General features: G+C 45.4%; 1 protein-coding gene across 1 annotated transcript in view; it reads right to left on the bottom strand.

The window, feature by feature from the left end:
- Nucleotides 1-21,620, bottom strand: part of LOC8037160 (MAM and LDL-receptor class A domain-containing protein 1-like) — a 233,604-nt gene that overhangs the window by 199,328 nt on the left and 12,656 nt on the right. The window contains exons 3-5 of the mRNA XM_040210516.3: nt 15,010-15,242; nt 10,157-10,247; nt 1,068-1,220 (exon numbers count right to left, since the gene is read on the bottom strand). Of these exons, the coding sequence (XP_040066450.1) occupies nt 1,068-1,220; nt 10,157-10,247; nt 15,010-15,242 (477 nt within the window). The remainder of the gene's footprint in view (nt 1-1,067; nt 1,221-10,156; nt 10,248-15,009; nt 15,243-21,620) is intronic.

Here is a 21,620-nt window from a genome sequence, read left to right as displayed (position 1 = left end):
TCTCGATTTTCATGTAAACTCTAGTTTTAATATCACAGTGATACCAAGGTCATTGCTTTAAACTATGGTTGGTGGCGATATGTCGTTGAACACTTGAAGTGCACCAAAACGGTATTTTTAGATAACTAAAATGTAGACTTAGGCCGGTTGATGAACATAAAAGAGCAATACAACATAAAATGCCGTCACTGTGGGACTTCATATACATGGTATTTGATCCTAATGAAAACCGTTTTGTAGAAAAGTAAACAGCTCAATTTATATGGCGCCATTTTACTTGCGATTTAGCAGTTTCTGCACGGCTCGTGCGGCAGAAAACGTGTGGGGGAGTCTGAGGGCCTCAACGTCGCGGCTGTGGAATTGGAAACAAACTCGCCCCAACTGGACCAGGCTTAGTGCGGTATGTGTCGACGATCATGAAAAATTTAACACAAAACTGAAACACAAGGAGCAATATAATTGCACAAGAGTAAAAAAAGAAGCAAAAAAAAAAGATACACTGTCATATGTTGTTTTTATTCTCCTGCCTGAGTCTCGGGTTAACCTAAATCATTTTAGATTTTCACCAACTTTCCTCCGCACTGACTCTCTTCTTTTATAAGGCCAAGTGGACATAATAATCTCTAATAGTCGCAGCGAGTTGGATAATTAAGAGAATATTCTTAAATATATTTTAATTTGAAGTTTATTCCGCCAACGAATAAAATGATCATTCATACTTTCAAACCGGAGGCCTCGCGCCTGTTGCCTGAGCGGTAACTTAAGCGCATAGCCAGAGACCCACGTCATTTATGTCTGTCTAATATTGAGTGATCAAGTGGTTTTGGATGACGCTCTTCAAGTTCCAACCTGGAACCATACATTTATTTTTACTAAACAAAACCAATGTGAACAAATCTTATTTATCTATTTCACTTAGCATGATAGTTATCATCTTTTATTAAGTTCTCTTGGCCGCATCTCTCACCTGCACAGACAATATTACTGTACTTTCGAGTCTTTCTTTTTTCAAACATCTGTTGGAATTAAAATGAAACACCCGGTATGCCATTCTGGGCAAAACCTACCGCCATGTCCGACCGTTACGTCCTCGTTAACAGTCCAGCCGATCCCACTGTCGCTCGCCTTCCAGTGGTTCAGCTGCCAGAGACCGGAGCCATTGGCCACGCTGTAGCCGCACGTGTCTCCCCAGTCGAAGTCGCACGAGCCTTCTTGAGGAGCTGCAAAAGAAATTTGTGCTGCATGCCTGACACAAGAAAACAACCTTGGCTGTCTCTGGCATTTTCCAAAGGCGTCCTAAACGATCAGCATTTATAGCGTCTCGGTCTTCCTGCTCCTACTTCTGCGGGCAAAGTAAGGGGGGCAATATTAAGCCGTCGCGGGATCGTGCGAAACGTTGAACTTACATCTCGTCATGGTTGTAACCTCATGATGACACGTAACGACACGATGTAACGTGACGCCCTATTTCCATGTAACATTGTGACGTTATCGGAGGTACATGTCACTGTCACAAAATCCCTCAGGCTGGCCTCGCAAAAGCTATGCATTTAAAAAGCGACCGAGAGTACCTCGAGTAAGATAAACAAATATGTTTAATGACGCTTAACGTTGAAGTTCTATACTGACCCAGCCATGAATTTCGTTTGACGCTGGCGACCCTATAAAGGGGTATACAAATTGGCGCCGTGTTCCGTGTACGTTTCACCGCTCCGTCAAAAAAGCGAGGGAAACTTCACCCATCACCCCGACACATCACGGCAAACAAGGGCGCCCCACCTGTGACGTGTTCCATAACGAAACTGCCCGATGTTAGCAATCACGGTCACAATGGTCGCGACGGTCACGAGTGGGGTGGAAAGGCGGTCGAGCTTTCTTTTCGCAAGGCTTGCGCGGAGACGGGTGGTCGCATCGGGGCGATTGGCCCGAGAATGTGATGCAGCGAAACTCACAGAGTACGTGGACAGAGGGTGGGCCAGTCACATCGCTTCCCGCTTTTCGACACAACACGGTTCGCCATAACTCGCTGTCGTGTTCAAACAGAAAAACGGAGAAAAAGTCCAGCTTTTTTGACGGAGCGGTGAAACGTTCACGGACCACGGCGAAAGCTGGCATACCCCCTACGCGGAAATTTCACCAGTATGAGGCAGTCCGTGGCCTCAGCCGTTGAACGCTGATCTCTAACTCGAACGTCGGAGTGCCCTGCCAAGCTGTGACTCAGCGGCCGTGCCCAATCGTTCGGTATCATAGCCTGTCTGACTCTGTCCGTTTGGACTACCAGCCGTGGTAACGAGCAGACGACCGAAGGGCTTCCTCTTTACAGCCCTTGTGACTAAACAATGTAACTCATAGAATTAAGAATTTAAGCAGCGAGTGTTTCAATTTGATTAGAAGACGTTATACATTCGTTTCGGTGAGTGAAGAAAAACCGTACGGTGTATTTAATAACGTAAAGGAATTTTACGTCAGGAGACATAGTCACGTGGCATGGCATTAAGTCATGGTGACACCTGACCTGTAGACACGCGACATTGGTCACGTTCTAGCGTGACGCGACCGCAAAGTCATCATCCATCAGGTAATACAGTGTTAAGGCTCTGTTATACTCCGACGTAACGCGTGCGCGCGCGCGAGCGCGTCACAGCGACGTCACGTCGGCGAAAACCCGACGCTCTATACTCCGGCGTCGTGGCGTAACCGACGCGACCGGCGGCGTTCGACGCAGCCTGACCACCTCGACGCCAAAATGGAGCATGCCGTATTCCGCGCCGGCCGCGCCGGCGACGCCGGACCAGGATGCATCACGCGCCGGCTCTCGGCAGCCCTCGCGCGGGAAGCGCGGCGAATACGAGCAATAGCAGACGACGGGAGCACTTCGTGTGGCGCCATGTTCGAAGAATCGGACTCAGTCGGGGGTCGAGAAGCTGATCGAGGGAATTCGTCCTCACCTGTGTTTCTACGACACGAGGAAGCTTGAGTACCGTAGACCGTGCGCTTGTCAAAGATGTAGCGTATAAACATTTACCACCTACGCTTGCGGCGCAGGCGGTGCACCAACAGTGCAAGCGCGAGTTTTCGTCGGGCAAGGTACGTCCACGCCATCGCTCGAACTTGGCGCTCAAGAAGCGCGAGAATTCTCGTCTGCTATTCGAAACGAAAAAGAACCGGAAATGGCGCATTCTCGCAGGAAGCGCGCCCTCGTGGCCAGATTTTGCGCATACGCCGCGCTGACGACCCACCGACGCGCGCCGCGGGAGTCGCCAGGGCCGCCGGAGTATAGAGAGGTCGAATTTTTGACGCGCGCGGCGTGACTGACGTGACGTAGCCGACTGCGGCCAGCGTTCGCTTGCGCGCGCGTTACGTCGGAGTATAACAGAGCCTTTACGGGGCATCGTGACGTCCCGTGAAGTCACGGGCACTTCAAGTTTGTCCCAACATGTTTTGTATTGAGCTACGCGAGTAAGCACAGACACGCGGATGAAGAAATCCATGTGGCCCTGTCTACCATTAGACTGTGTCGGATGGAGTAAAAATGTACGTCTTTTTTGGATGCTAACCTACAAACGCTTGTAGTCTTTATGAAAGTCAAAACCGCGCCCAGACCTTACTCTGACAACACACCCTTCAAACTTTCATCACCACCCACGGATCTCCAATGATGTTAATAAGTAAAACGAACAATATTTTTGTTCGTAGCGCACCCTTGAGTCAGACATCATGCAGAGGGAATGCCTAGACCGAATGTTGACCATTGCTGTTTGCATAGAACCCCAAAGGATAATTATATTGCGCACCACCCTGTGGTATTCTAATGTAGATGCAACAACTGGGAATTTTAAATTAGAGGCTGACGTCAGTCAACGACTAGGACCAGATGTCCGGCGTCTACTGGACACATCGTTGGGCATTTCCTGGTTAAAACATTTCCGCAAATGTTATTAAATATGATTTTTTTTCAAATAAAATTTAAAAGTGCGCCGGTTTATTAAACCGTAAATATTAAATTTGAGTCTACTGTGAGGACGTTACAACCACAGTTAATTCCAATATTCCTGCTTTTTTTCTTAGGCACGTTTTTTTATTCCAAACGTGCGCGAAAGACACGTCCCTAATCCCACATCATCATGCCAGTAATTGTACACAAAGACGAGATAATAGGAGATGCTTTTAAGTCTAAATAACCAATGTGCTGGGCGAGAAGGAAAAACAGTTTGCATCCGTCGCCTTGGCACAATCATTTGACCATTTACCTCAGACGACGTTGATATTAGAAAGTTTGAGGAAACGGAAAATCGACAAAACGATCGGTACCTCGGATGGGGAACTCGGATAGACCGTTTTCCACAAAACGGCTTTCAGAGAAGAGCGCTTGCAGACGATCGGTGCATGCCGCCTACACTTGCAACGCAAATGTGCGACGGCGTCGTGAAGTGGTTAAAAAGCGCGAATATTTGGGGGGGGAGGAATTTTTGGTAATTTCACAGAAATGATAGTGAGCGTTTCACTTTTCAGAAATAGCCTGAAGCAAAATTTTTGAAATAACCATATTTTGTTTCGTTTTGCTAGAACGGCAGCGCCAAACGTGGCGGCGGTGTCCCCACCGTGACTTAACGGTTCTTTTGCTAAAAGAGCAGATGACCTTCCCGGCAATCATGGCACTACACATTTTTAACGACGATTTTGAGTTCGGTGAGAGAAAAAAATATTTTATTTGACAATTTGCAACATAAAAAGGAGAATATCGTTGACATTGAGACTAGGGATGTTCGATCTTGCCATTTCGTTTGTTTTGTTATTTTTGCAGTGAATTATGTTTGATTCTCTCACCGCAGCCACGACATTTGTTCCAGGCACAAACACGAACGCTTTCATTTACGTTTGAAGCTTTGCAAAGCCTCTTCCCAAAGCGAAACAGTCGTTCTATAAACGAGTCGAGACGCTTCCGATGTCAGACGCGTTGACCACACGATCACGGTTTACGGTTCAGACAATGGTCTAAAATAAAGCAACAGTGACCTTGCGCATGCGCAATAGATAACGGAGAGGTAATCCTAAGCTATCGTTTGTGCAAAAGGTTCCTTAAAACTCTATTGCTCCCGGATGCATTGTGTTCAATTTCAATACGTCGAAGGAGACTGTCCCTACCTTGCGTCCGACGTGCTCTCGCGATGTAGGGCTCCGCTGTGACACGTTTACACTTGCGGAATCGCGGGCGGATTCGCGCAGGCGGAGAGCGAATTTTGGAACCGGAGACCGAAGGTCAAGAACAAACTGACGGTACAAGCGCTATCTTGACCTTCCCGCTATTTATTTCGAAAATGCATATCCAACTAGCCCACCTTAATATTTTAGTACGGGGGGCGAAATCGACTCGTTGTGGGCGGCGCACAACCTGGGTCAGTCAGCGACCCATATCAAGATGTTCCACCAGCTACGAGTCGATTTCAACACCCTGCTCCGAAATTCACTTTCCACATGCGCGGATTCGCGAGTGTAAACGCGCCATTAGAGTCACCAAAATCCTAATAAGAAACCAAAGATGCGACTGATTGTATTCATACTTATCACTTCGTGATTTATTCAAGGACGTTTCAACCGGCGAATGTAGCAATCTCATTGGCCGTAGCCCGATAATAACGTGCTCGGAACTCGCACCATCCTGGATAGATGGATGGGTGGATGGATGGATGTTAAAGGGATGGTGAACCGAAATTTGGATTTCAGAAAACAATGCAGGAGCTGTAGGCGGGACGCTACAATCCCTACAACACTACTCGTAAGGCGATATCTCGAATCGACGGCCGTTTTTTGGGGAAAAAAGGTCGAGATTGAACGTGGCTGACGAGACACGTGACGTCAAGGTATCTCGTTTCCTCCTCTGTTCGTTTTGCCCGCTCAAAGCGGCGAGGCGGAGAAGACGCGAGGCGGTTCCTTCTCCTTCTCAGAGAAACTGGACATGAAGATATCTCTCATATGCGCCTCCTTTTTGTGGAAAATGCGGTCATCCGTTCGATATATCGTTGTATGGGTAATCTTTTGATGTTTGTAACATCCCGTTGCACGCGTTTGCCGCCATGCTTTGTGGAATCCAGATTTCGGTTCACTCCTTTTAATGGCTGTACCCGTTTTAATAGCCGGTAGCATGCGCCACCTAGGCTAAGTCTAAAAAAATAGACATATGATTCCTCCCGCCCTTCAAAGCCAATTTGCTTCCTCTAACTATCAGCAGCCGTCAGCCACCGTCTGCTATGTTGCTTGATCTATATTGACTTGTTTCTTTGTGCATTTTGGTGCCGAATAATGATGTTTTGTTCTAGTAAAATCGGCCCCGCTGCTCTACGAATTGTGCAACCGCCGTGATTGCAGCCACGGTTTAACACCGAGAAGATACCTCCAGGGCAAGAATTTACGAGCCATTTGGCTGCATGAAATTAGGCGTTCTGCTCGCGTCAAACCTGTCTTCGTTCCTGTCATTTGGCTTCGAAATTCAAGTATCCCTCAAGTTTTCCATTGCACCTAGCATACCAAAGCCGATATTTTACTTCGCGTTTTAATTTTGCGTCATGACGTTCACACATCTTGTTCGCAAATGTCATATGAAAAAAAAAAAAAAACAGGCAGTGAAGCTGGTAAGTCTGCTTATTCATTATATTCATGTTTTATTAGATAAGGATGGCTAGTTGGGCTAGTTAGTTTTGCATCATGGTGTAATACGCCAAATCAACGGGGACAAAAAAACGAAGGGAGAACTAGACAGGACGCGGCGTGACTTTCAACTGAATTGTTTATTTGAATGACAGAATTAAAAAAAAAAAAAAAAATATATATATATATATATATATATATATATATATATATATATATATATATATATAAAAGCAGGAACACTTGGCAGAAGAACCAATGATGTTTGAAGCATTTCAAGAATGCATTTGAAGCAAGAATACCATTTCAAGAACCAATGACGCTGGCATGTGAGGGCGGGGGGGGGGGGGGGGGGGGGGTTGGACCATATCTTTGGTATTTTGCCAAGTGTGCCTGCTTTTATATATATATTTTTTTTTTTATTCTGTCATCCAAATGAACAATTTAGTTGAAAGTTCCGCCGCGTCCTGTCTAGTACTCCCTGCGTTTTCTTTTTGTCCCTGTTGATTTGGCGTATTACTCCATGATGTTTTTATTCCTCTCGGTCGCTTATTACTCCACATCGAAAGGCGCTGACAGACGCTTGTATTGGACCGTGGCTCGTGCATAATGGAACGCTAGAACGCCGTTCTCATGGTGGCGGTTTGTCAGCGTTGCAAACGTTTTTAGACGGCGGCGAAATAGCCGACGGACGGAGGCGAAAACGGGGGCTTACGCTCAGCTTTTGTGCCCGCGTCTCACGGTCATAGCGAACGACGACAGACGGTGGTGAAATAGCAGACGGTGCCGGAGGCTCCCACCCGTCTGTTCGCATGACTAGCGGGCCGTGTCAGACGCCAGACGGCCAGACTAGAAGCACCAGATATCGCGAATAGAGGACACTAGGCTCGGTAGCGTTTTCAGCCAGGAGTTCAAGCCAATCCAGTACTAATGGGCAGGGCAACTAATCTGTTAGTGGTGCTTAAAGCGGGCCGAGTCCTCCACATGTGTTGCCTCTAACGGCATACTAATTGCGTGATTTTTTTTTTTTTATTTCGTAAAACCGTTATTTTGAAAAATATGCGTCCCAACTATGCCCTTAAGAAATAATATTTTTTATGTTAGTGTCTTTTTAAATGCTCGCACCTGTATGACTTTAGTGGAAGCCGTAGCGCCTCTGTTGTTGCCATGTCTTGCAGACGTCACATTGACTCCCGGCGGAAAGAAACTGGCTAGTTGCTGCTATTCAATATATTGTTTTCAGATATTAATGCTAGCTTTTAAAGAGGATTTCTGAAACACTCCCTTTTCAAACCCCCGTTTGATAACCCCCTATCATTACAAGAGAAAATAAAACATGAAACCGGAATTTTTGACCTCCACTCGAAGATAGCGCACGCGAAACGTGTGCTGAGCATGACAAAAGCTGTCACAAAAGAGGCTTATCTCTCGTGTGACTGAATTAAGGACTGTTAAGCACATCGTCGACTCTCACTGGTATATAACTCTACTTTAAATGATACATCTTTGGTGATATATTTGATGGGTGATCGCAAACTGAGACGCTAATGTTTGTGTCATTTCCCGACCTATGACATTAACAATGCAAACGCTGCAGTTTAAACAAGAACCTCGTTTCGGAACCCCATAAGACAATATTGGTGGTGGCCATTACCTGGGCACAAAGTCTGTGTTTGAATTGGCACAAAGCGATGTATTGAACACCCTTCGTGTCCAATACACGCCCATAGTGCGTGCCCAGACACTACGATAATTGGAGCACCATGCAACTACTATATGGCGCGTGACTTTAAAAAAAAAAAAAAAAAGTAAATTATCTTACTAATCTAGTGTTAGGCAAGACGTTTCTCATGCTCAAGTTGTGCTCAATTTCACGTTACAAAAGGTTAACTTCTTTGGGTAACGGTTTTGCTTTCATATTTTGTCTTCATGGAACAAACATTTACCATGAATTGCAGTCGCCTGCCATGAACTACTTCAAGATAGGGAATAAATATGGACACTTCCAATAAGCGCCAGACTACAGCCGTCATGCCTGACCTTCTCTTGTCTTACCGAGATACCGAGCAACTAAAATACTCGCTGATGAGCATTCACAAAGAACGATGTGGGGGAAAAGGGCACATTAAAAACAAAATTTGCAATATTGAAAAATCGAACCAAATGGAATACGAGGAAACAAAACCTGAAGGTCGGTTATGGCGGCGCTTAGGCGCAGCAGCAAAAAGCGTTTATAGATTAGTTGCAACTTTGTTAAAGGCGAGAGTCTACAAAAAAATGGGACGCTGCCCGTTTTTTTTCGATGGCTTGTTGATGCTCCTTGTTTGGTTACGCAGCAACGATCTCCACTGCTTGTGTTCGACGCGTGTGTTTAACGGCCAGCATGTACCGAACATGCATCAAAAGTGGTCCCGACGTGGCAATCAATGAGGACAAAAAAGCCGGCCTGTCATGTTGTCGAATGACGTAACCCTGGCGGTTTGCCCAATAAGTTCCACCAAAACGTAAGAGCGAAGGCGCAAAATCCAAACTGCTAAACTCTGAAGCTTCCGTACACTCTCCTACTGAAAAGGAATTCGTGGAAGAGCAGAGGTTTTTCGTATTCACCTCCATTGATGTGTCACTCCCGGGATTGGGGCAGGCAACAACCTGACACTTCTAGAACGTGTTCAAGTCAGCGGGGCTTCGTCCAAACCTTCCGGAGAGGGTAACAGGTCTGGCGGGGGTACAGAGGTTTGCGAACGAGGATGGAAGAACGGACGAAAAAAAAGATCACAATAACTAAGGGAAGGCTAAAAGACTGGTGCTAAAGATCTAGAGACCTGAACTTAGAAACAAGTATACTACAAGCTGAAGGGTAGTAGGGCTAGGGACAGAGGCATATTGAAACTCCCTCGCGCGTGGCTCCGGCTCAAAGTTCAAACCGAGTCCCTCAGCGGGGAAGGAGATGGTAATGCGTGTTCATTTATTTTTCTCTTTTTTCATCCCAACCTTTAATTGTCTACCTTGTGATAATTTACCCTGCCCGGTGATTGTCGCAGGGGTTTTTAAGAGTACAATTAATTGGGGAAAAAGGAGTTGTAAATTTTCCAGGCTAGGTGGCGCAAACTGCCGCCCGTTATATAGGGTATAGCCATTTTCCATCCATCCGTCCATTTATTCTCTTCAGACGAAAATAAGCAGACTACATTTTGGACGCGGTAGACGCGCCAGAAACACACCGATCGGAGAGGCGCTCCAGGTACCGTAGCTATAGGGCGTGCACGTTCGTCTTTCTCTTGCGTACCTCCTGCGTGCTTGTTTACCCGGCAAATACAACTACGTCGTTTTCATTGCCCCAAACTCAATTACTAATAATGCTTCCTTGATTTCTATAGGCATCATGCGTTCCCTGGGCGCTCTCCAAGTTCCATTTGATTGGACTGCCCCGCATTAGGCTCAACTTGTGCCCAAGTTTCGTTTTGGTATCCTTGCTCACCGAATAGTATCTGGTAGAAACTAGGTCACGAACCTGGAGGGCAAGGACCCGGCTCGAACGTGAGGTCATCTAGGGCGACAAAAGAGGCTTCACTGGCAGGGTCCAGAACGCTTACAATAGAAACCTGCGGGAAAAGAATTCCAGGTCAGTTGCCTCATTTAGAATAACCCCTCGTCTTTTGAAGCAACTATCCACCCTTCTCATCGAAGGCCTAAGAGAAGAAAAAAAAAACACGAATTTCGAAACAAATTTAGTAAAACTTTCTGAAAGGACTATGACCCAATTCAATAGTTGTAGATTGGTTCTCGCCATACAATAACGTCCGCATGCTTTTTTTATTTTTTCGAGTTGTCCACGATTGTTTTTTCACAAGCTGTGTGTAAACCAAGAAGAGAAAAGAAGAAAAAAATGTGATTCTATTTTACGCTCGCGTTCACGTCACGCACAAATCGTAGGTATGTCTCTGCTTCCGTAGCAGATGGAAAAAAACGCGTTGGCATCGTATCTCTCGCACGAAGCGCGGTCGCTTCTTTAGATGGGTTATCTGTTGGTTGCGTCACAGGTTTCGTTTTCTCGTCACTACCAAGATGACGGACGTAGTTCTCGGCGATCTACTAGGTGACGCTACTCCTTTAACTAACAGAACACAATGAAAATCTCAAGGCATCGGCACTAAGAAACCGGAAGAGGCTGCGTTGGGAAAGCCTTTGGATCTGCGACCGGTATCTAATAACCCGAGAACATTGGAAAACGGTCGCTGTACCAGGACTGACTTTCGCCAATCGTGTTATGTGAACAGCCAGCGAGATCCGGGAATACATTGAAAGACGACAAAGTGAGACTAAACGCCAGATATCTATGCCGCTAAATAAATTTCTGGTGCGCACCACTGATGTTATTGTATGGGCTACAAAATAAAACCCCTTAAATTTTGTAAAGATATGTTTCAAAACCAGGAAGTGATCCATTCCGTAAACAGCCGAAATTACGAATCGTCTCTGTATACTTCTAACCTTTGTGTATGCTTGCATGTAAACGTACACCTTTGTTTGTTGTCTTTTTTTTCCCACCCCTGTAATAGCCCTGTGCAAGGGCTGACAGTATCAATAAATTAAATGAATAAACTACGATGCCACAGCAGGGTTGCGAATCAACTTGTTGAAGGACATCTCGGATTATCATCTTCCGAAGGTAGTGAAGCCGATATCAAACTTGATTATTATGCTCGACTTTGACATATGAATTGAGATTGCTGGGTGAGGAGAATTTTTTTTATACCTTCATCCAAAAAATGTAAACACAATGTGGAGGCGTCGAGTAATTCAACTAGGGAGGAAGTACAAAGCATTCTCAAAGACCAACAAGTCATCTACAAAAAAAAACAAAAAAACAACTGGGCAGCGAAGGCTAGAGAGCAGGGAAAGGCTGTGGAGGGGGGACGCTGGAGGGCAGGCCTGCAAGAATACTCAATTATGCACCTCTACGCCTTTTTGAATACCGACATCCCTCCTATCCAATGGTGCGGAAATACGTTAGGAAGTCGACGCGTTGCCAAGGCCACCGCTGCTACCTTGCGTACCCGTCTGTACAGAAGGAGATGTGACAGCAACGTAGCGGACGTGCTGTGCTGTGCCTGTGGTAATACAAACGAAACTTTACAACATTTGCTCCTCGAGTGCCCAGCACTGAATCCTGCAGCAGGCGTCGGTACTCGCATCGAGCAAGCTGTTGGATTTACAGAAGAAACGAAAATTTCGACGTGATCTAGGCGGAGGCTTGAAGTCGGAAGGGCGATCCACCTGTGACCCTCGCTGAGAAGGCATCGCTCGCGACGCTGCTGCGAGACCCGTGCGAAAAGATCGACTACTCGGACAAGGAGCGGGAGGCTCTGCTTAGGATAAACGAGCAAATGGCAGGCAAGCTAGATGACTTCAATGCAGAACACCATTGATGGTTTAGAAGATGCTTCCTGAAGTATCGCATTGCTGCTTCCGAATCAAACAACGTGGCGGAGAGGAGGAAGGCGCTGGTGGAGGTGATAGGGACACTCCTGCCGGAGGAAGAGGAGAAATACAGGTAGGCCCTGGAGAACATGCGCAGGAGTTTGAGGAAAAGCTGCGCTTGTCGAACGAAGCACCTCTTGTTGAGCAGATGCTGCGAAGGCAATAGAGAACGAAGCGGCGCTGGCACTGTACAAGCGTCTGCTGCCCTCTCTGAAGGAGGACGTGCTTCAGCTCAAGGCTGAAGGGCAGGAACGCGTGGGCATGCTACAAAAAACCTTCGAGAAGTCCATAGATAACATGGAGCAGTACAAGGCATGGCTCTCGGACGAGTACACCAAGCTCAAGCCACAGCTAGACGATGCCGCAAAAAGGATTTTATCAGTCAACTGGAGATTTCAAACAGTCAGAAGTGCGAGTTCGAGGAGGAAGCAAAGAAGCTGAAGCAAGAGATAAAAGACAACAACGAGGAGCGCAAGGTGAAGGAGTTGAGGAGGCAGTTCTGGAAGGAAAGAAGCCGGGCAGACAAGCAATTGAGAAGAGACTTCAGGAAGTTCTTAACGACTGGAGTCTCGGGAGATTTGACGGGCTGTTTCAGCCTATTCGCTACGAGTAGAGCCAGCGTGGCGACTTTCACATTGACAATAGTCCTAGATTTTTTTTTTTTTTTTGGGGGGGGGGGGGGGGGGGGGAGGTGGGAGGTGGGGTGGTAAGGTGGGGTAGGGAGGCGTGTTTATTTTGTAAACGCTTGTTGGAAAGAGCAAGCGCTGCATTAATACATGCACATGCACATATATTGTCTATTGTCAACTACCCCATATCTAACAAGAAAAAAAAGCACGCCCCGCAACCTGACGTCACTTGACGTCATGAAATCAAATGACACCACAAAATGATACCTTGACTTACACCACACCATGACGTAAAATTACCTTTTCTGACGTAACGTCACTCCGCGCGATATGATTTGACGTCACGGCGTTAAGTCTTGGCGTCACTTGAAATTTTTCCCGCTAAATATAGCAGGGGAATACATAAACGGACGGACGGGCGAATTACTCAAGTGGGTCTGTTCCGTGAAAAAAAAAAAAGAATTCCATTCTTCAAAACCCGAAATATTTCTTTAACCTCTGATGAATTATCGCATATCTCACAAGCCGCCAACATTCTATGACTTAACATGCATATTTTCAAGTTTAATAAAAGAAGCTGTGTTGCCGGATGACTGGCTTACTGGATAGAGTTTTTAGAGTAACAAAAGTGGAAGATACGACTCAGTTCAAAACTATCGCACCCTATCCTTTACCTGTGCATCTAGCAAATTACTAGAACACATTGTAAATTAACAACCGGTGTCTTTTAAAGAGGATTATGCTGTCATAGACCCTAACAAATATGGTTTCCGTAAAGACTTGTCAACTGTGACAGCCCTTACGGAATCGACTGACCTGCCAAAGGCCTTCGACAGAGTGCGTTATTGTAAACTAGTGAAAGTATTAATAGACCTTATTGCAGTGGCGTCACAAGGTGTGGGGAGCGGGAAGGGGGGGGGGGGGCGGATCTCTCCGGGTCCAGCGCTCAGGGGGGTGTCGCGGCTTGCCACGAGAACGAAGGGGGGGGGGGGGCGTAGTGGCGGGCTACCGCCCCAGGTGTCACTGACCCTAGTGACGCCACTACCTTGGTCTTCCCTCTTTTCTAATCAGATCAATTAACGCATATCTCACAAATCGCCAACAATTCGTGGATGCCAATAGCACCCATACAGGAATGCTTGATTTATACTCTGGGGTGCCGCAACGTTGTGTTGGGCCCCCTGCTTTTTTATGGTTTCCGTCAACAGTTTGTTTAGACTTGCTGCTAACGGCCCTGTGAAATTTCGAATGTCCGTTAATGACTGCGTAATTTATACCCCGTTTTATCAGTTCAGGACCAGATAAATCTAAACAACATATTTTATGGCATGGCGTTGTTATGTGAAAATATAATATTCTCATTAATATCAACAATAGTCAGTATACGCATAATTCAACGAAAATCAAATATTATAATTTTAAACTATGTGGGGCTGATCGCGTCAAAACTAGAAAAAGCCTACAGCTATATAAATCTTCGTGCAATTGTTTTATGCGATTTAAAATGGAAATATTTACCCATCCAAGAATGCGTGTCAAAAGCTTGGGATACCTGGCAGGTAAACCGTTTTAAAAAGCGTGATGATGTTCAATCACTGGCCGTGCGGGTGATATTTTTCAGATTTCAGGCGCTCGACGTCGATCACGGGACTTACAACATCAGCAAATCAAAAGCCCATAATCAATAAAAGGTCATGCCGGAGTGTAAAGTTGTTCTTTCAGATTTATAATAAACTCTTAAAAATTGATAGCTTCAAATACCTAAAGACCAGAACCTTCTACTCTGAACGATCCCATCATTTAAAAATGGTGACTCTAGTTACTTCTTGGATAAATACATTTAAAAAATCATTTTTGTGCACACAATAAATCTATAAAACAAGCTATCCAGTGACGTTAGTTGTTGACATCGATTAATTTTCAGCTTTTGCAAGCTTCCTAGGTATTCTTTTTTAAGTGCTAAGTCGTTTTGACACGGTAGATTTGTGGTGCTGTTTAGTGTATTGATTAGGTACCATCCTATAAATGTGTAATATTATACACCAACCATGCCTTACTAAATTTTGAGAAAAAAAAATTTCTGGTCGTGTGCAGTTGAGCATATTGCTTAAAAGAGAATGTGCACACAAATTGTTGTTGCATACTATTTGGGCGAGAAATGTGTATTGTACTCGAATCATTCACTCCGATTTTGGCCTCAACGAGCTGGGAGTATTGATAAATAAAATAAGATGATAATATGTGAATCACTCACGTTGGCCAATCCCGTCCACTTCTCCGGGTAAACAACCTTATACCAAAAGCCGACGAAGGGCTCGGATGAAAAGTGGAAGGTCCTGTATTTTCCCTGGCTGCTGACGTGGAAGAACAGGTGGGGGCGCTTTACGCCAGATACGTGGTACCACCCGGTAAAGCAGAATGGAGCCTGGAACGAACGCCGCAGTATCGCCGATCCCTTACCCGTAGCATACGCGATGGAACCGCTCTCTGTAGGGAAGAATGAGAGAGTGGAACGAAATACCGCAAAATTAATCAAAGCCATCAATGGTAAAAACTCTGTACACACTAACTGGAGCAGCTTGGGAGAAGAGCGTGTTGGTTTAAGTCATAGATGAAGAAAGAATAAAACAATTAAAACAGGAACAACACAACTACATCTTTCTTGAAAGATGTGGTTGTGTTGTCCCTGTTTTAATTGTTTTATTCTTTCTTCATCTATGACTGGAGCAGTATTTGATTTACACAACGAAATAATCGTCGAATGTCACTCTTGGGTAGGCCCATTGAAAGTTTTGCAGTTTGAACGTACGACCATATATCCTCCTATACAATGGCAAAGCTTGGCAGATCGCCACGAGAAGCGGACGCCGAAATAGAAAAGGTGGAGCTGCAGACAACGGATGAGGGGAGAGCCACGCGACTGGCGCCCCGCTGCGGCGAGAGGCCGAAACACACTTCTCCCGAGCGAACAAGTGTTCTTCGGGTCCTCGTCACTGCAAAAGCTGTACGCTCACGTCCAGGCTCCCCAATAAATGGCTTTTTGATGCTCTGTGTTCCCAGATCTTCGCGCTCCAAATCTGCGACCGGGCACTCTATGACTCCGTTGTCAAACTGGCAGGCTTTGTGAGTATAGAGGAGGCTATGGCCAAACAGTTCTTGAATGTTGGAAGCTCACGCTGGAGGCGCGCAAGTGAAGGCCATATATGCCCTTTTCTTTCTATCTATGACTACATATGCGCTAAAGTGGTGAAGCGTGCGAGTTGGTTCATGATATAAGCGCTCGTCCTGTTCGCCTTTCTTTTTGTCCTCGTCTTTGTTAGCGCTTTTAATTTTACTACATATGTGTTCTTCAGTTTGACACAGTTCTTTTATTTTCCGGACCAGCTCTTAAAGGGGCCCTGCAATGCTATTTAAAGGGATACTTCAACGAAATTTGAAATATTCCCGTCGAGTTCAAAAATAGGTTGAATATGATCCACAATATCCGTAAATGACAATCGCACGTTTGTATTTTGATCCTGGTGGCTGTATTTTTCGTTATAAACGGCCCACTCTGGCAAGCGCTCGGAGAAGGCCCAGCTTAGAGCACGTGACATAAAACGCAATCGTGACGTAGGTCGTCTCAAGACGAGCAAAGCTACGGCGAGGCTGACGTCGAGAGGATGGCCTAGTCGTTTCCAGCCACCGAAGCGGCTGCTTTTGTACGAATTTTGAGTGACGGGTTAATCGTCTATAATCTTCTAGGGGGACAATAGCGACTTCTGCGACACACAAAAGGGATTCTCGGGAAGAGGGGAGTTCCTCCTTCCCCCCTTCTCTCGTCGTGGCCGGAGACGAGACAACCTCCGTCACCAACTGTCAAGGTTCCTAGACGAGCATTACAAACGAGGCGTTAGCGACATCCACCAGGTGCTCTTTGCTAATCGTTTAATTCCTTTTAAAATTCCTTTTCGAAACTTTTTCAACAAGATATTGGTATGTTCCATGTGATACTGCTCTTTTGAACACATATAGACCAAAAAATGAGCGCCGAAATTTTGTTGTAGTATTCCTTTAAGGGTCTACCTTTTTTGTGGTTTCGACATCTCCTGTGGTTCGGACAACCCAGCGGGCACGGAGAGAGTTACTAGAGATGAGTGCGTCATATTTTAACCGGACGACGTGGAAGCCTTGTGCACCTGCGGGGGCTCGACTTGTGGTACCGAACAAGCGCGGCGAGTGACGACACCGTGACGTTGTCGCTCCTGGCCCGCTCCAGCGTTACGACTGGTCAGAGCGGCAAGGAGTTTTTTTTAGTCGAAATACAAAATATAAGCGGTGCGAATCGTTTCAATTATTTAAGAAAAATAGCTTTTGTTCACTATTTTAGATCAGAAAAGAAACAAATGCGGTTTATAAAGTACGGAAACAAGAAATGACCCGTCGACATACCCGGACTAAAGGCCCTGTCACATGAGGCAACAGTTGGACAACTCTATCCGGCAACACGGGGAAGTCGTGTTGACGATGACCCTGTCACATCGCGGCAACAACAACAGTCGGGCAACATCTGGCTACCGCCCTGCAACCGTGTTGCCCGATTTGTTGTCCGACAACCCTGTCACACCGCGCTGACGGCGAGGAAAGCACGGGGAACATTCCGCCATCTTGATTGTTTACATTCGTTCGTGTAGGGCGCGGAATCACTGGAAATGTGACTCTACAAAGTGCTAGTGCGTTCAAAGGGCCGGGAATTACCACGGTACGCCGTCAACCAGTGACTGTGATTAAAAACGTTGACACAGGGAGTATTTTCCGCTCTTTATTTTATCGAAATGTTCATCATTCGCTGAAAAAGCAGATATCCCTAACCGAGGAAAGTGACATCGCTGATATATGTTCGGGATTTACGCCACCGTATGAAGTGTTTCTGTCCGGTTCTTTCATACAATTCCTATTTCTACTGTAAAATTGAGTTAGCTCCGGCAGTACCCCAAAGCGTCTTTTGTAGCGTGGAGTTGAGCTGAACTGACGGTGCTTCAAAACTGCGACACCGACACGATTGGCCTTCATAACAATTGGTTGAATAAATATTTTTCAACGCTGTATACTTGGCTGCCGCCTGCTATGTGATCGATTCCTTCCCCCCAAAACGTCCTGGGTATTTTTTAAAACAAATCAGGTGTCTGGTAGCAACTGTTTCCAAGTTCCTAGCATCAACAATCATGATCAGAGCGTCGTTTTATGCTTCGATTTTTTAATCTTTGGTTTTCTGGATTATTTTTATTATAATTTATTAGCGGGTGAGTAGGCATGCCATTTTATTTAACTATCAGTAATGTGAGCTGGTCTCTCGGTAGTTCTAATTTCAAAACCAGGCTTAACGTTCACGACCGTAGCTGTGACCATTTCCAAATACGCTTTCCGTAACTACGCAACAAAAACATAAATCGAAAATATTTTAGCTGCACGCCAGCCCTAATTATTGTTAAATAACGTTTTCCAAGCCTTTATTTGAGTAAGATAGGTTATTGATAGGGGACTGGCTCTACCATCGAAGCTATCCACGTTGTCGTGTTGCCGGCCCGAAATTCGCTCAGCCAGCGATCAGGGCAACACACGTTGTCCAACACAGGTTGCTGCTCTTTTTGTTGCCGAAAGCTGTAATACCGAGGCAACATTTTAGTTGTCGTCCATGTTGTCGAGTTGTTGCCACGATGTGACAGGTTTGTCGCATCCCCAACCGCAATCTTTGTACTTAAAGATTACCGTTTGCAAATATGTGTTTGTCGCGACAAAACTCAAACTGAAACCGACATAAACGAAGTGCGCTACTTTTTGGCGTAACAACACAGAGTCCTTAGCCAAGCCCCATATATTTTGAATAATCCCCATGGAGAGTTGATCCCGAGTATTTGTGTAACCACTTATATATTTACTAGCAAAAAAAGAAAAGCAAAGCGGCAAATCCATTTTGCAGACATGGTTTTCCGGTGGGGTTTTATAAATGCGTAAGTATTAGTACCTAAATAACAAAGAAGAAACTACGCCGTCCGTCTGCGGACAAAGCAGTACAAAGGAAAGCCCTCCACGTAGAGAGGAGGAGGGTAGTGAAAGACAAAGGTGAGAGGAAGGTGACGTCACGGGGCGGAAACCAATGAGCGCGCGCATAACCGGCGAGCAGCTAAAGGAACTTCAGGCAGCGGATGCCTCTGCTAAGCGTGTAATGCGGGCGGCCAAGACAGGGGAGCGGAAGCAGCGCCTAGCCAACGCCTTCTATAAGCTAAGGCCTTAGCGCCCCGAGTTGTGACGTCACAATAGCCAGAGAGGGCAGGCCACGTCGAGAAGAGGCGCTCACTCTGGTTCTCCATATCCCGGCCGCGTCGTGCGCTCACTCAGGTCACGTGGTTTGTTCGGGCGCATTTATCCGACATTTTTATGCGTTTTAAATGCGCAATCTCCGTATAAGCTTATATATATATATATATGATATCAAAGTAATATAAAACGCGTTACCGAGATTAAAAATACTAAGTTCATATTTATAATTATCCCCGTAACCGCGGGACCAGTGCAGTCCCGCAGCTCTCCACACTTTTCGAAGGAACCGTCTCTGGTACATTTTCTTCCTTCGGACCGGCTCCGATTATGGTAAATTTACGTTTTGTGCGAGCTGCCGACTGACTGAAAAGGAACGCCGAGACATTTTGTAAGAGAAGGGAACCGAAAATAACTCCATGTCTGTGAACGCTCCGGCCTTATCGTTAGCGAATGACGAGGTTGATTTTATTAAAAGGTCGGACAAGTACGAGTAGGCATGTGTCAGAATGATAGAAAAGCGGAATAATGTTGGGTTGGATAACCAACCCGACATTATTCCGCTTTTCTATCATTCTGACACACAACATAGACATAACAACGATTGTTGTTATGTCTATGTTGTTCATTTTATGTTTCCTTGCTGTACCGTGCACATGCAAATTTTTCAGTTGTAAGCCAGCGCTCTGTCGGTGTTCTCATTCCGCTACTCATCCGTGATTCTGCGCTGTTTAATAAACATTACAACATGACGAAGCAACTAGACCAAATACACAGATTGTTAATGTTTCATGGTGGGGGCACAAGCTGTAAAATGGTAAATAATGTTTGAGCTTCTTGGCAGAAACTCTAACATAGAATTAGTAAATGATGCTTGGTATTCATTGTACAACTGATACACTAAATTAGTAACTAATAATCAAGTTTTATACAAGAACGAACACTTCATTAGTAATTAATGTTTGGCTTTATTTGTAGAAACTCAGCCACTACACGGATAAATAATGAATAAATTTCAAAGCACGAGCGAATCTGAAAAATATACTGGTTCAAGGCGGTTCAAAAGTGTTGGCGGTAACGTCTGCCACGATGAGAATGACAAGCTACATCCGCCCGGAAACCTTTAGTGATACAGAAATGTTCACACACCACATTTTCGGAATACTATCTCAATATGTGTTATCTCTGTATTGTCCATCCCTATCTTGTACTTGGCTCCGGTACACTACAAATTTCTGTTTCAACCAAACACACGTTCCAGGGTATGTGATAAGATACATGACGCAACAAGGCAATTCTCTTCTGACGGAATCCGTTAAGTGTGTACTTGAGATTGCTAATCTCTGTATTGTCGCCTGCGCTTAAACTTCGCATTGTGTTAAGTTCCGTTTTCATATTTTCTACGAATTTCCTTTCTGATATCAAAACTGTACGTTTCTTCTTTCTTCTTTTTTTTATTTTTTCTTTGGGGCTGGTGCTTTGTGCTTTTTTAGGTCGTGTGAATTTCGCTGTCCGCATCTTTGGTGTGCCAATATTGTAGACTGGTTTAAACTGCTCGATCTTTTTCAGTGGCTTATGTGCCGTCTCTGCAATACAGGGTGCTAGGAGGTAGCGAAACCTCCGACCATCTCCAAGCGTCATCGTCTTTCTGCTCGCTATTCCCCTCGCCACGCGAAAAAGCAGGCATGTACACGCGCAAAAAATGTGGGCACAAGCTGTGTCTTTAGCAAGCTCCAGACGCTCCTCGTAATTTCAGTTTCTTCCCCCTTATGATCTAGTCTGTGCACAGGTGTCTTGTGTGCCTAGATTTGAGAGCGTTTCTCACTGCTCGGTGGGAACCACGTGGTTGATGGGCAGCGTTTGCAATGCTAGATGCGAGTAAGAGACGACAGCGTCAATCTTCCGGTGGCGTCTCCAAGCTTTGCTCAGCCTCATTGCCAACTAACTACCTTTCTCGCCACGCGAAACAGGCGAATGTGTATGAGAAACAATGGGCTGAGAAAAAAGGTGGCGGCCTTTAAGTTACAAAACTCTCGGTGTTTCAAGTTCTCCCTCTTTTAGATTTGGGTTCTATGCACAACTCTAGGCTAGGTGAGGCCACGCCTCCCGAAAGTAAAAGACGTGAATGTGAGAATCAGGGAGCTGTCACCTATTCTAGTGTGCAGCGAAACCTAGCGCGGCTTGACAACCGAAATGTTAATCAGAGGAAAGTAAAATATGTGCACGCCGTAAAAGGTGCGTTTAGAAGAAAACTATATGACTGATATAAATATCAGAGTTGAGATATACGCATACTAAAAAAAGTTATCACACGATTGAATTGTACGGAGCATCTAAATTAATTTCCAACGAGTAATGCACACTACAGTCCCCTTAGTGAGACCTTTCTCGTGACACACTATTCTAGCTTCACATCTCTGATAGTACAGAAAAATGTTTCTTCAAAAATATCTGGTATACCTATCTTGACAGTATACTTTTATTTTATGGTATAGCTCGCCTTTATTCAGCATACTTTTATTTTATCCAGCCAGATGTTGAGAACAACTTGTGACACGCATATCTACA

Source organism: Ixodes scapularis, unplaced genomic scaffold (assembly GCF_016920785.2).
Source record: "Ixodes scapularis isolate PalLabHiFi unplaced genomic scaffold, ASM1692078v2 PGA_scaffold6__148_contigs__length_123643588, whole genome shotgun sequence".
Lineage (NCBI taxonomy): Eukaryota > Metazoa > Arthropoda > Arachnida > Ixodida > Ixodidae > Ixodes > Ixodes scapularis.
This window is presented reverse-complemented; position numbering and strand designations above follow the sequence as displayed.